The sequence below is a fragment of the Neltuma alba genome, unplaced genomic scaffold (genome assembly GCF_004799145.2).
Source record: "Neltuma alba isolate B1F8T4 unplaced genomic scaffold, ASM479914v2 tig00012663_pilon, whole genome shotgun sequence".
NCBI lineage: Eukaryota > Viridiplantae > Streptophyta > Magnoliopsida > Fabales > Fabaceae > Neltuma > Neltuma alba.
This window is the reverse complement of record NW_021637096.1, coordinates 27974-42848: the sequence shown is the minus strand read 5'-3', so window position 1 is coordinate 42848 and position 14875 is coordinate 27974. Positions and strand designations below refer to the sequence as shown.

The 14875-nt window shown below is 36.6% G+C and overlaps 2 protein-coding genes across 2 annotated transcripts; both read right to left on the bottom strand.

Annotated features, from left to right (window-relative positions):
• Positions 1-203: 203 nt before the first annotated feature.
• Positions 204-8173, bottom strand: LOC114729686 (uncharacterized). Its single transcript, XM_028916724.1, has 13 exons — positions 6951-8173; positions 6533-6924; positions 5507-6359; positions 4656-4957; positions 4467-4540; positions 3540-3624; positions 3129-3215; positions 2964-3036; positions 1959-2002; positions 1733-1861; positions 1546-1644; positions 1277-1415; positions 204-763 (listed from the first exon to the last, which is right to left on the bottom strand). The coding sequence occupies exons 1-12, from the start codon at positions 7762-7764 to the stop codon at positions 1359-1361; spliced, it is 3009 nt and encodes a 1002-aa protein (XP_028772557.1). The 5' UTR covers positions 7765-8173; the 3' UTR covers positions 204-763; positions 1277-1358.
• A 4902-nt stretch (positions 8174-13075) lies between these two features.
• On the bottom strand, positions 13076-14432 carry LOC114729677 (BRI1 kinase inhibitor 1-like). Its single transcript, XM_028916715.1, has one exon. It carries the CDS (start codon positions 14257-14259, stop codon positions 13354-13356), a length of 906 nt encoding a protein of 301 aa, XP_028772548.1. The 5' UTR covers positions 14260-14432; the 3' UTR covers positions 13076-13353.
• Positions 14433-14875: the final 443 nt, after the last annotated feature.

Below are 14875 nucleotides of genomic sequence, written 5' to 3'. Positions count from 1 at the left end.
AATGAAGTATTCAACTTGAAGTCTAAATTACCTTTCAGCACTTTAGTTTGAACAATACTAGGCGGCTAGGTGCTATTGTGCTGCGATGGAGTGAGTGCACGGGACCATCTTTGTCCAAAAGAGAACCTGAGACTCGAAAATATTATCAATAAAACATCCATAAAAAATATTTAATACCGCAAGCAAATAAAAATTGAGGCAAATAAAATGGAGAAATATATTGAATGTTTTTCCATATATTACTATCGAGTCATCCAATTTACATACACTCTTGCAGTTTTACAAGCAAATATTCAGGTAGAAGAATCATTCAAATTTACAAATATGTGTGGCGGATTTAGCTTCTTTTCCGGTATATTGGTGCCGGCTTATTTGCTTGGAGGGAAACCAGGCCCTTGCTTTGCACGGAGGCACTTAACGGTTTGTGGTCGGGATCACCAGATTACACTATTCTTCCTTTTAACTCTTTCAAGGGATCACTAAACTATACATGGACACCCAGCCCCTACATGGCATTAGAGGAATATTACGAGTTTTGTGGTCACATGATCACTAGATTACACTATAAATCCCGTAAGTGTTCCATTGGATCACTAAACTATACTATACATGGAAAAAGAACGAGAGCAAAGCCGATATTCACAGCATCAATGAGATAAAAAGTTTATCTCAGTTGGTCAGAGCGGGAAGAAGTGCTCTTCTTTCATAAATTTCCGAGTGACGTAGCATGTTAACAACCCAATAAAGTTGCCACTAGAACTACCTGCGTAACACACCAAAAACAGTATGAATGTGCACACCATTGCAAAATAAGCACTAATGTAACAGAGAAGTAAACGATAATGTTTTACACCAAGCATATCCTTAGACTGGTGAAATGGTCTACAATTAGTTGTGGGCCATTGTGCTTTGTATGAAGTTTCAGTGGTAAATTGCACTGCTGATAACTTATAAATAACATGCCTTTATGTAAATTTCATATTATATATTGGTTATTGATATTGGTTTGATTCTAATTTTGTTGAATCACTCCTTCAAGATAAAGTCACATCAAGCCATCAAGGATATCTTCTTCAAACTTAAGAAAAGCCTCAAACCTTCCATAGTGAAAAAAAAATTTTAAATTGTTTCTCTAAAAAAATTTCTGATCAAAGCATCTGCCGCACACTTGTTGAAAACCAATGAAGAATGTGTGTGTGTGTGTGTGTGTTTAATATAACTAAAATTTCAGACCAAAGATTTAAACAATATATGGGGAACTGAGATTGAAATTTACCCATGTAATTCTACAAGCAATGCAGTCTGTACCTATCGCTAAGCATACAAGATGGTCAAGCAATAAATGCCAGACTGCCCTATCATATATCTACAGCAACAGGAGGCAGCTTCCAGAAATTCCATGAATTGAAGTCCTCCTGTAACCCATGTTCAGCAATAATTGCAACAGAGAATGTGTGAGAAAGAAGTTCACAGTGGAAAAAATCACCTTATTTGCATCTCAAAACTATTAAAAGTAAGAACAGAAAAGTTCTTTCAGAACTAAACCTCCTCAGATAAGCTCGTAGCGGGGAACATTCCATTTACAAGAGCATGAAGTGAAGTATATGATTTTGTATCAAGACGACGGTTTACAGCAACCTCTCCCTGCAAATTTAGACATGAAAGCGAGCTTGACAAACTCAAATACTGCAGGAAGCTTAATATCTCCAAAGCATATGAAACATTTATTTACCTTTGGATTAATGATGAAGATTTTTCCTTTTGGTATTCCAACCTTAAGGTAGCTGATTTCATCAGTGTCCCTATTTCCAAAACCAGCATAAAACGGATTGCCATTTGAAGGGAAAAGTGCCTTGATATCCTGTAGGCATTAAATTGAACTCATCATTAATAACAAGATGACCATACTGAAAATATCAAAACCTCATCATTTTAACGTGTGAAAGCGGCAAACTAACCTCTAAGCATGCAATTTTGAATTCATGTGGAGCCCTTCTGATAACTGGATATGGAAAAGCAGGATCTTAGTCCAAATATTGTACAAGTGAGATCAAGGCATTTTATACGAGGCTTCAAGGAATTTTATTAAGACTACATTGGCTAATACTTTGCATAAGAAAACTCTTAAAACAACTAGTATGAGGTGCAAATCAATGTTCTGAACAACAAAGGAGCCTTCATCACAATTTATAAATGGGGTGTGTGAAAAATGCATGCATCACATGAAAACTAGAATTTTCAAAGATTTGTTTTAATTCCCTAATTCGGAAGAATTAGGTAAAGAAAAGAGAGCACAATTTTTCATATAATCGTGTACTTTTTTTTGTTTTTTTTCTTTGGTTTGGTTGATGTCATCTTTTCAACCCATTCATACTGTTCTCGTACGTTCCTAGTGGCTCTGCAACCTGGTAAAGTACAAAAGTAATATGTCATTTTAGGAAAAACTAAGGCAAGAGAGCCAAAATCCGGATTCTTGTTTTAGGCCTTGCTGACTGCTCCAGACTTACCACTTGAATTCCATCAATGACTTTATGCACATTCCTAGCTTTCCCCCTTCCATAAGAGAGGCCCAAGATACCAAGATATTATTGTGTCTTTTTAGCGCGAGCAATTGTGGTCCTAAAAGAATAAGCAGACTATATACCACGGGGTAACATCTTTCCCATTAAAAAAATAATGGAAGACAAAGCAAAATGTTTAGTTGTTCGGGCATAAATTATAACTCCTAAGGAAATTCAGCCACTTCTTTCCCTTTTCTTCTTCAGGTTTAAATTTCAAGTCTATAGACAAACAAAGAAATTTTTTTACCTACGTAAGAATCTACTAATGATTACACATTAAAAACATGGTCCTCCAACAAGTGATGTGGGAAGATTGTTGTAGACATTATGTGAAAAGAACCCACATAAAAGTAATAACAAAGGCAAACAGAAGTAGAAATGGAAGAATAGCAGATCAGTCACCTTCTCGATATAGGGAGGGAAAAAGCCCATCTGGGGAAATAAGAACAGGACCATCGGGTAAGACTTTTCCATTCTGCATATTGAAAAATAATAGAAAAATTACAAAATTTCAATCATTTAATACTATTTTTAGATTTAGAACTAATCTCTCAATTTTATCATCACCTGCTTGAGGTTGAATAGGAATTGTCTGGTGTGATAGGCCTGAGAAATTGCACGAGCACTAAGAAATAGCAGTTGGTAATCATTTTCCTGAAAATTTGAAACATAGGGGGAAAGCTCAGAAAAAGTGAAAAAAAACATGATCAAAGCATGGTTGTTATGGCCTTGTATGCAGGGTACAGAGATTGCCTCCATCCTAAAACTCACTTTGGTCTATATCTATGTATCAAATAAAACTTATTAGAAGCCATACTACTTGTGAATCATAAACAATGTGGCTTCCCTCTGTACAAAGCATGACACCCAAATTTTAGTCAACTACAAGTGGCGTAAGCATATTTTAAGACCTAATTACACATTATTATCACGCTGTGCAAATATCAAAACACTGACATAGGGACAAGACAAACCAACCTTGATAGCCGAGTATAAATGTGCAACCCCAGTTTGTGACCAATCTACTCCGACCAAAGGCATGAACTGTCCTAGAACATCCGACCTGTAAAATATGAAAAAGCATAGGATATTGGTCCATTATCACATGACGAAGCCGCAGATCGGGTAGCCACCAGTAATTCATGTGGTACATAACCATTATGGTTTTCCCCCAAGACAAGCACGTTTTGAGGATAGCCCCCTTTCATATCAGAGAGAGGGAGGGAGGGAGGGAGGGAGCGATAGGCACCCCTTCCCTGGGCCTAAATCAACTGTTATTGGAACTAAAACCACTTTCATAAATGGGCAACCACTCGGTGGCCAGAATATGTGCCATAAAGTATAGCCGAGAACACCAACTCTTTAAGGGCAGTGCTAAGCCAGAATCTCACATTGGTTGCCATAAGTTCTTGGGGTACTTATGTGGCATGATAATTCCTCCATGCAAGTCAGTTCTCAAGACTGGAGTTTCCATACTTACATAGGTCTCCATCATCACACCATATAGCAGTGTTGAAAACTCCATCACATAAAATGAAAAGAGAAGCAGAAGACCACAATAGACCAAAAAAAAGAAATCCATCTATATTTAAAGTTCTATAACTGCAGTTTCAGGTCATCATAATTCATAACTTCTGCCTTAAACAATTCAGTTATATTTCAAAAGAAAAAAAAAGACACATTTGAATATGATATGAGAACCCTTCATAAGCTTGTCTGCAACTCAAACTTGACCAAGATATTACTCCATAAATATACCATAATGTCATCATATATTGTCATTGAATGACCTATAATGATTATGAAACTGTAGGGTTGCTATTATCAGTCCACTTCTCTATAATTTCTCAAAAACTTCATACAAAAAAGACCCCAAATCTCCTTATAAAAAAGACATATTCTCACCTTGTAATTGTCCCATCCACATCTGAGATCACTATACGGGTGTTCCATTTCCACAAATATATTTGAGCATCAACCTGTAAGTCAAGCATATAAAATCAAATATAAAAGAAATACCAGTAAACGATTTCAAGTAAGGGAAAAAATAAACTACTAAGAGTTAAGATCAATGGAGAAATTGCAACTACTGACCTGTTGCTTCCCCAGCATAGCCGTAGAGAATGTGAAGGTTACTGTATTCCTCCCTTTCTTAAGATTCAAGGATGCCAGCTGTTCAGATGTTGGAGTCTTTGTCTTAACCTTTTTTCTTCTTGGCTTGAGCTCATTATTTTCTGCTTCAGTACCCATTGTACTCTCTGAGGCATTGCCCGAAATAGTGTTTTTGGCATCACTTGGAGCAAGCTGCTCAGCCTTTCCAGATTTTGATCTCCTGAAGGAGAAAGGCCAAAGTCCCCAGTTTCCACCAGGAGAAGGGTTGAGTCTCGATGGATCTCCTGCATGAATTTTCTCAATTTGGTCAACAGGGGTTGCTCCTTTTCATTTCAAACATTTAATAGATTCCCAAAAATATCACCCAAAAAAAAAAAAAAACAATAGTAGCAGCTGTCTCCCATGGATAATAATGACAGCCAATACTGACAGCAAGCCTATTATTGCCTCACAATTTCAAGGCAGAGAGAACAGGAAGTAAACTTGTTAATACCCAATTTTACAGCATCTAACGCTTTGGAAACAGCGTTAGCACTACAGTTGTTTGGAATGAGCTATATGCAAAAAAGGGGCACCAGAATAGGGGCTTCGGGGCCCCTGATGTGACTACTGACAAGTAATTGTTCAAGAAGCATTTTAAAACACAGCAAAAAATGACAAAATCCGTTTACAAGATATACAGTTATTTCCATTTTAAAAGACAGCAGCATGATTTCTACCAAGCTAGAACACTTAAATGTTAGTTATAGGGATGAAATGATTTACTAAATAGGGAGACACAATGGAGCTCTTGCAATGGTAATTTTTACAGGTTCTTGTTCAAGTTGCCTTACCAATGGGAGGATTCAGAACGGTACTCTTGAAGTCTGTAAAGCTTTGGTTCTCCTTGTCACCGAACTCCTCATCCAATAACTGGTTTTCTTTGTCTCCGTCTGATTTTAGACGTTTCAAGTAATTCTTGGGAGGAGATGTCCACTTCAACGATTGGGACTTTGAGTCAAGTGATTGACTTAAAGGATGAGAAACATCATGTTTATTGAGACTGTCACTATGAGAAGACATCTTGGGCAAGGATCCTGTCAGCAGGCTAACTTCCTCCCTAGCATCCTTATTTCTAGGGATAACTATGGGACATGTTTGCCTAAACTCTTGAAGGTCATCTACATGACTTTTTGTGGTTGAGCTTCCCGGAGATAAGTGTGAATCAAAACTTGTATCAACTACCCGGTTCACTTTTTCAATGCTATCCACATATGAAACAGGATGTTTACTTACAAAGTCAGGGGCGTTTGACCCATTACACTGATTGGAGTGTGTATGTCCTTCCTTAGGTGGAGATCTACTTGTGGCATTGCCAATGACATCATTGCCAATAGGAACCTGGGGAGAAGATAACATGCTCGAATCATCATTTTCCTTTTTATTCTCACCCAAGGCTTGGTTATCCAGGCAGCTGTAACAGGAACTTGCTGCAACACAATTTGACTGAACCTCCTCAAGTGAACAAAGTTCTGGATCCAAATTGAAAATCTGAGGATTTGGCATCATTACTGGGTCTTTAGCATTTGCCACACCATTATCACTGAGGCCGGAACGGAAAAAATCTGTGTCTTGAGAATGAAAGTCAGAAGCTTCCGCTGGCATCCCGAAATCAACATTTTTAACGTCTTCCTCACTTGCTGTGACCTATAGAAGAATTTTAACACGTCAGTGTCAACCACATTAGAACATATGAGTTCAACTTTATTATTCCAGTTGATTTATAAAGCTCAATGAAGTTTACTAAAATAAATTTGATTCACTTTTTCTTTTGTTCCGAACTAAAATCTTTGTTGCTATGTTATCTGGCATTAGCTTACCTCAGGAAGGAGGACCGCCGCGGCATGTAAGATTTCAGCCTGCACACAGACTTGTTGACATTCACATCCTCTACTAGCAAGGTAAAACACCTCGTGAGTTTGACCAGTGGAACAATCTGTGCCCATCATCGATCTCTCTGATGTTTTGCAATAAACAAAAGACCCGTCACCATTTGCCGAAAATTCCTCCCCAGAAATTCCAGAAAGTTCTTCTCCACCCAGTTGCTTTTCAAAGTGTGTTTCGGGCTTTAGACATGCAACTTGTAAATCAGAACTTGTGCTATCACATGCAACTTCGTTCTCATGTGGGTTAACTTCAGTATCCTTATCAGCATCAATTATTGTTGATACTTCCGCACTCACCTTGGTTTTCCCTTCTATAAAGCTTTCACCTACAACAAAATTTTCAACTATTTGTCTTGGATGCTTACATATGACTGCTTTATCCTCTCCTCCTCGCCAATTCCTTCAAATTCAGATTTGGAACAATCGATGCCTTCTTGCTCAGAGCAGCAGCAAGCTTCCTCGTTTAATTTACATTGGCCCAACACATTGTCAGTGTTATCGTGCAAAGGCGAGCTCTGCCGAGTTTTTATGCTATTTTTACTAGCTGGTTTACTGCCTGCAAGATTAGTCGACCATTTTAACTCCAACAGGTTAGCTGCAATCTCGGCACGCTCCAATGAATCTACTCTGTTTAGTTCTATTTCCCTGCGAATCCCACTATCGCCCTTCATCGACCTTCGATTAAATACAAAACCAAGCAGCCGTGATCGACGAGAATTAGTCCTGGCCAATAGTTTACCGTTGTTTATATCAACATGAGCAACAGCAATTGACTTGTCAGTCTCGAAATTACAACTTTCAGACTTCAAAGGGCGCTTATTATCCTGCTGTCGACTATCTGTCTCATCGCTTGAAGATGATGGATGTAATATAGATTCTCCATCTTCGGCATCTATTTCGCTGATCAAGAATGCTTCTCCTTTGTGATCCAAATACATGTGAAAATCAGCTTCCGCTCCATTAACGGTAATGTTGACCATTCTCTCCTTTGCCTTTAAAACACCTTGAAATTTCCCAAATCGGACGTACCACGGCGACGATTTGAAGCTCCCATCTTGCTGCTCAACTACAACAATATCCACAGCGCCGCCAAAAGGATGAAAAGGGCCGGAAACGGTGTTCACGCTCCGACTAATGTAGCTGCCCAGCCTCCCCATTGCTTGCATCCTCTTTTAAATTACTCTAATCTGGAGAACTCAATTTAGGATAATCTTAATTGCGCTCCACTAAATCGTCTTCGCTTAAGACGATTGATTACATTCGAAACAGCCCAGTCAGAAAACTCAAAACATCAAAGCAGATAACCCATAATTTTAAGACCCCATCTATGAGAATGAAAGTACAACTCGTCCATTCTTTATGCCGAAATATCAGAGGCACAAATAGGAAGAAATCGTCAGTTATATCAATAGATTGCCTCAAGACGTCGATCGAGGAATGTCTGGTTACTCAGATGAAGAAAAATCCAGAAAGAAAGATAATACTATCAGAATATATAGTGCAAGAGATAAAAACCGCAATTAGATGCTCTCGGTTGCGGCTGGCAGAGACAGAGTGACAGAAAAATTGGTTAAGGAATCACCCACCCACGGTTAACAGTGAATGACGCAAATTGGAAGCATATTCGCTGCGGACCAAATGGAAGGTGCCAAACCAACCATCATCATTAAATTAAAATCAATAATCAATAATTCATTTAAACGGTCAAGCCACTGCGCAATCGAACACGAAAATCGAATTTGGCGACGGACGCGAAATCGATGATTTCAAGGAAGTAAGGAAACCGACATGAAGAAGATCAGGGCCCGGTCAGAAGATGCCAGATTGGATAGCTGGGGCCCATCTAAGAGAAAGCTTAGCGGAAAGCCATACGGCTCTTCCTGCAAGTGCAAGTAGTGCAATTTTCGCTTGATATTACAAAATTCAATGGGAATTTGTACAGAGCGTGGTTTCCGTGGATTCAAAGCTCAAACCCGCCAGTTCCTGCCTTCCTTGGCAGAAGCACAGATTGCTTCTAGATGTTTTCCTTTCTCTGAGAACTTTTCTAAAATAAATAAATTAATTTGACAACAGGATCAAATAACATTGGACAATTCTGTTATTGAAAGATGAATATAGTACTATAAATCAATACGCGATATATGCTGAACAACTCAATTGTTTCATAAAATTGGACGGAGCCCCGTCTAATCAGTAATCATTAGCAGTGACTAGTGAAATCCGAGCTAGTTTGCGTAACTTAGGAGCGCGGATCGTGTTGTCGTCTGGTGTGAGCGACAGGGACATTGAAAGTGTTCCGACTCGAAATTCACTCCAATTAATTTTTATCATGGCTAATTGTCTCCTTCTAAAAAATCATTTGAGTCCTCAAGGGTGCGATTTGACGAAGAATTGATACGCTGAAATTGACCCCTACATGTCATATGATGGCAATGACTCTAGCGTTAAAATTGGCCCAAAATGACTACAGTGTTGGACATTTTTAAAGTTCCTTGTTTAATGTAAAAATGAAAATAAAACTGGAATTTTGATTTTTTTTTAATTATAAAGCTCAAGGAATTAAAACTTACAAATTATTTTTAAATTTTATAAATAATAATAATTATTTATATTTTTTGTACAAATTTATACTGCCTCCGGTCCTAATTATAAGAATTAGTTGACTAATTTGAGGAGATTAAAGATATAAGTTAAGTTAGTTATTTGTAATGAATGGGTGTTGTGTTTCCTAAAATATTCTTGCTAATCAAATGTATTAACTAGAACTATCATTATTAGAAGGATTTCTTTAGGAAAAATGTATAAATATGATAGACAAATGGATTAAATGTTATATTTATGACTAAAATAAAAATTAAACAAGATTTTATATTTAAAACCGGAAGTAATATTTTAAAATAAGGAATAGAAAATACAACTGTTAGATCATCGAAGTGTGATTATGATTGGGCCAATCAAAGAACAAGAGCGTGGCCACCTGTTCGCATAGGAGCCTAACACAACCCATCAGACACGCGTCGGATCTGTGGGGTGGCCCCACTTTACACCCCCATGTTGATGATAATTTTACTTGCTCTTTTTTGGCCAACAATTTTTCTTCCTCATGGACTCTAGTCTCCATGAGCAATGAATTCTGAATAATTCATTCCACCTCCGTAATTAAACAGGCTGGTCACGACGAGGAATCAGTCCTACTCGGTCCTTTTGAGTCGGTTCAAGTCTTTTTTCTTTTTCCAAAAAAAGAGAGTCATGTCAGGTCAGGGCAGATCCTGGAATATTTTAAGGGAATTGTTTCAGACTATGGTGATTATTTTTTTATCAACAAAGGAAATGAATTTTTAATATTTTCATTTTTTTTTTCACCAGACTAAACTATGTCCTTTGTAGTTCGGGCTGACCTGATAGATGTTTTGGTTGGACACCAGGCAGGGTAAAACCTAGCCTTCACTGGGAACATCTCTATTCGAAGAAAAGATCGGTGTGAGTTGTAACCCAGAGTTTTTAGTGCCGATTAGAGCTGGAAATCAGGGCCGGTTCGGTCCTTCAAGGGCTGATGGGTTTAAAAGGACCGGCCCTCCAGGGCTGAAGTTTTTAAAAATACCCTAATTTGCTAGGCCTAACTCTTAAGCCACAGAGCTCAAGACCGACCTGTGGACTTTTGGCCCTTTTGAGAAAAAAAAAACTACTTTTTATATTTATCATAACTTTTATAAAAAAAATAAAAATAAACCAATAAATTATTAAAAAAAGACATAAATATGAATAAAATTAAGTCACAAATATAAAATATCATCATATATAAATATCCATCAACATCCAAGAATATCTAAAACATTTATTAACAAAATAACAACATCCAAAAGTTTTATCTATAGTGCAATTGTGCAATAAATAAACACTATCATTAATCTTTTGAAACTTTATCATCACTATAATTAATTATTCTTCTTCATGAGTATGCTTTTCTTTCGTAACAAAAATATTAAGTTTTTTTCTTATATAGGAATTTTACTTTTAAATTGTACAATCTAGCTATTATTTTACTTTAATGTGAGAAATATTGTTGTTGAAACTCATGAATTTCTAATTCAAATTATAGAATCACAGTTATATAAGTATAAAAATACTTTATTATCAAATATATATAGTTAAAAATATCAACAGCATATAAATAACAAATCATTATTAAAGTCCAAATTAATACGTTTTTTAAAAATTTAATTGGATAAATTATTGTCTAACACTAAATTTAATTTTAAAATGATAATAATAACTAAATATTTGAAATATTATTAACAATGTAAACAATTAATAATATTGGAATTATATAAAATTTAAAAAACAAAAAAATTATAAAAAGGCTTAAAAGGGCCAGCCGCTGCGGGCCGACCCTTTTAAGCTCTCGCGCCCTCCAGGGTCAGTCCTCCAGAACTTATTTTCCATTTGAAGAGAAAAATATCAAGCCTGACCCTCATAATTTCAGAGGGCCTAAACGGGCCAGCCCGACGGGCTCGGCCTTTTCTCGGCTCTAGTGCCGATTTGGCTTTTAGTAATAGGAATTATCTTGAACTTGATTATTATGAGAAGAACATGGAGGTCTTGAAAAGAATAAATTGTTGGTTTTCCTCTAATTTGTTTTATTGAAATTCTTATAAAAAAAAAAAAAAGTTGAGTGAAACTACATAAATTTTATACTTCTCCGATCCTTAATATAAGATACATTTAACTAATTTGATTAGATTAAGGAAGTTAGGTAAGTTAGTTAATTATAAGAAATGTGACACGTTTTTCCTAAAATACCATAATCATCTTTCTTAATACCCTCTCTTCCTCTTCTACTTGATTATGGTTGAGGGAGTATCCATAAGGGTAATTTAAAAAAAATTGATAAATATGAGAAATGAGTCTTATATTTAGACTAAAACCAACTTAATAATTGGGTCCTATATTAAAGATCGAAAGAGTAAGTAATTTTTTAATTGATTTTCTGTATCATTTGCTTCACGTGCATGCGTGTAGAACTGGGGTTTCTCTTCTGGTCAAAAGGAACGAAGAGGGGAAAATTTTACCATTGGATTTAGGCCTATTTGGAATAAATGCAGCGGCATCCTTGACATTTCTGGCATCTCCTAGGGCCCATTTAGAATTATTAATAAGTAATTTTTTTACTCATAATTTACAAAATACAAAGCAAACATATGAGATGAGTTTTGTCTCGATTTAGATAAAATATATTTATAAATAATTTTAAATATGATGGCAAATAATACCATAGTTGGTGCACTTTCGACTTCCCTTCGTCTTTTCTTCCATGGTAAAAAAAAAAAGAGAATTACAATGAGTCTAAAAAAAATAATTATACATAAATATCAATGACAAATTAGCAGTTTTTATTTACTACTCTAAAATTTGTTATTGCAAATAATTTTGTTGTTATTGAGTTTTTCAGTAATTATGTTCCTTACCTAGGAGTCTAGGACTATATTGCAATTCTCTTAAAAAAAAAAAAAGCTTCTGCCTGCTTTCACGTTCCTTCTTCATCACCACCACGTGTGGGGGCTCCATCTCAAATTATTTGATCATTTTTCTACTTCACTTCTCCTCGTTTGGAATCATCTGTAAAGGTTTGGGGGGGGGGTGGGGAAGGGGAATCATCTATCAAGAGTTTGATCCCCTGTGATTTTACAGATCAAGCCATTTTTTCAATTAAAGAAGAAGTTTTTAATTGACAAAAAAAGCATCAATGACATGAGATTACAAATAAAATTGAAACTATGATATTTCATTTACTGAACGCCTTTACTCCACTAGATTTTGGTATTACGTACAAATGCGTTTGGTTATCCTAAAAACACTTTGCAGAAATGTTTTTATACAAATCAAAACAAAATTTTTCTCACATATTTATTTCGAAGATATTTAGATGAATGAAAAACATTTTTTAAAAATATTTTTATATAAATTAAAAATAAAATTTTTCTCATATATTTATTTTATATATTATAAATAAAATCATGTTTCTGTTTAAACAGCCTACTCTGCTGTAAAATCACTTCTAACAATCTATGGTTTCGTTTTGACGCAACATGTGGCATGATGAACATGGTCAAGCCCTTTACATTTCACTGACAGTTGTAGCCTTGCCCTTAAGGCCATGATGGATCTTATAATTCTGACACGATTGTGACAGGAGAGAACCCATCATTTTTCGCAAACCAAATCCATCGTATCTGCTTCCAATGTGTTCGATAGGGTTTCAATGACAGAAAAACAGCCCCACGAGGAAAATAGTAGTATGATGAAAATCAAATTAAAAAATTAGCCTAACCCAAAAGATGTACTGAATTTGCAGGAGAATACCAGAGCTATCTTGGGCTTAATTCCTGACGCATGTCTGACTGCCATATGTTCGTTCAATCTTATGTCAGAATTTCCTGGTATCAGTACGGTAAGGGTGGAAAAATAGAAAACTCTGCCTTATCAAAGAAAGTAATTAGTGCAAACCGAATGGACAAAAAAGAGATACTGTTATTGCAGGGCTGGAAAAGGCAAATTATAATTCTTGGTTATCCGAGTACCCCAGTTGCTGATTAAGGGCATGAGTCCAACAGAACAAGTTTTTTTGTCCTTAATTACTATCTCCTCTCTTAATTATAAGATTTTATTTATAAACAATCAAGGAGTGATATTGGCTGATTGTGAAGATGTGAAAACAATAATATAAAAAGTAAATACAAGTACGACATCTTCGTCCCTCAGCATTTGAGTTTCTCTTCTTTTGCAATTGAGTTTTTGCAGTGAGCAATTGCAGCTTGAATGGCAGCCTGCAACTCTTCCATGGTACTATCATTAGCAGGAGGAAGAGTCATAGTAGGAAGGAGGAGGCCACTATTACTTGGAGATGTCCTTATTGATGCTGGTGCTGAATATTCTCCTCTTCTTCCTCTTAATTCTGCCTTATTTCTGACGCTAAAATTTTCTGAATACGAATAACTCTGTCGACGGACTCTAATTCTCTGTCTTCTCCCTGTAAAACTCGACATTAATGGTTGCACCATTCTTAAGTACCTTTTCAACACATGGACAACCTGAAACTTCTGTTTCTTTTTCTGCTTCTCTGTATCTTCTTCCTTTTCTCTGACTTCACACCCTTTTCGCCCTCTTAACCGGAACAATGAGAAAGACTTGGACTTGCCTCTTCCTTCTTCTTCCTTTGTTCTTCCATTGTTGTCACTGTTGACTTCTTCATAGTTGTCCAGGGCCATGTTGCTTCCACAGAGATCTTCCTTGCTGGGTATTTCATCCTGTATTAATTCTGTGATGGGGAGGGTGAAACTGTCCATGGAATTGGTGGAAGAACGAGGAGAAACAGAGAGGTGGGAAAGGAAGTGAAGAGGAAGCAAGTGGCCATGGAAGAAAATGTCATCAGCAGGAGATAAATCAAGTGCAGATGAATTAGGTGAAGTTGTAGATTTATGAGTACTAGTAGGGTTTGTAGTTGAGGAAGACGAGTATAGAGAGACAGAGAAGGAAAATTCGTGAGAAGGAGAGGAGGATGCAGAAACAGGAGATTCTGTAGATGATGATTGCTTTGCTGATTGGCCTTCAATTATCTTTTCCACATCGTTTTCTGTGTAATTTTGTTGCTGATGCTTTTCCATGACAAAAATTTTCCCTCCTAACACAAACAAGATTTGATGCAGTGCCTGAACTCCTCGCTCTACAATCTTTCCTGTTTTTCTTTTTGGTAGGAGAGATTCTCTTTTTCTTGATGTATGGAGACTAACCAAGCTTTGGGAGGGATAAAGGGATTGGAAAAGCAGAGGAAGAGAGAGAGAGAGAGAACAAACAAGAGAGTCTTTGTCAAACCAGAAGCGGACTTGGAATGTCTCGCTTGAATATCTTCATTCAGAAGAAAACTTACCTGCGTACATTATTTTAGATTTTAGGAAGCATTATCGTCGAGTTGTTTTTTCATACTTTGTTACTACCACCACTATCCACACGGATGATTGGTGGTGACCCTAAAGCTAGAGTAAAATAAATACACAACACTTTGGTGTGTCAAAAAGAGTTGTTGCTTTGGTAGGTCCAGGTCAAGTCGTACACAGCAAATGCCGGTACTGATTTTGGAAATGAGGTAAGAAAAATCCAAACTTGGCCACCAAAGGAAGATGGGATTGGCACGGCGGACTGCACTTTAGAAAATGTGTCTTTATTTTGGAGTAGTTTATGCAAAAGGGAGGGGTCCCCAGTGAAAGAATTAAGCTGCCACGA

Excerpts from the sequence above, each read along its gene's own strand:
- LOC114729686 (XM_028916724.1), bottom strand. The coding sequence starts at position 7,764 with ATGCAAGCAATGGGGAGGCTGGGCAGCTACATTAGTCGGAGCGTGAAC. Across the intron at positions 3,625-4,466 it reads GTGGATGGGACAATTACAAG|GTCGGATGTTCTAGGACAGT; the intron begins GTGAGAATATGT and ends CATATTTTACAG. Across the intron at positions 1,645-1,732 it reads TCTTCATCATTAATCCAAAG|GGAGAGGTTGCTGTAAACCG; the intron begins GTAAATAAATGT and ends CTAAATTTGCAG.
- LOC114729677 (XM_028916715.1), bottom strand. The coding sequence starts at position 14,259 with ATGGAAAAGCATCAGCAACAAAATTACACAGAAAACGATGTGGAAAAG.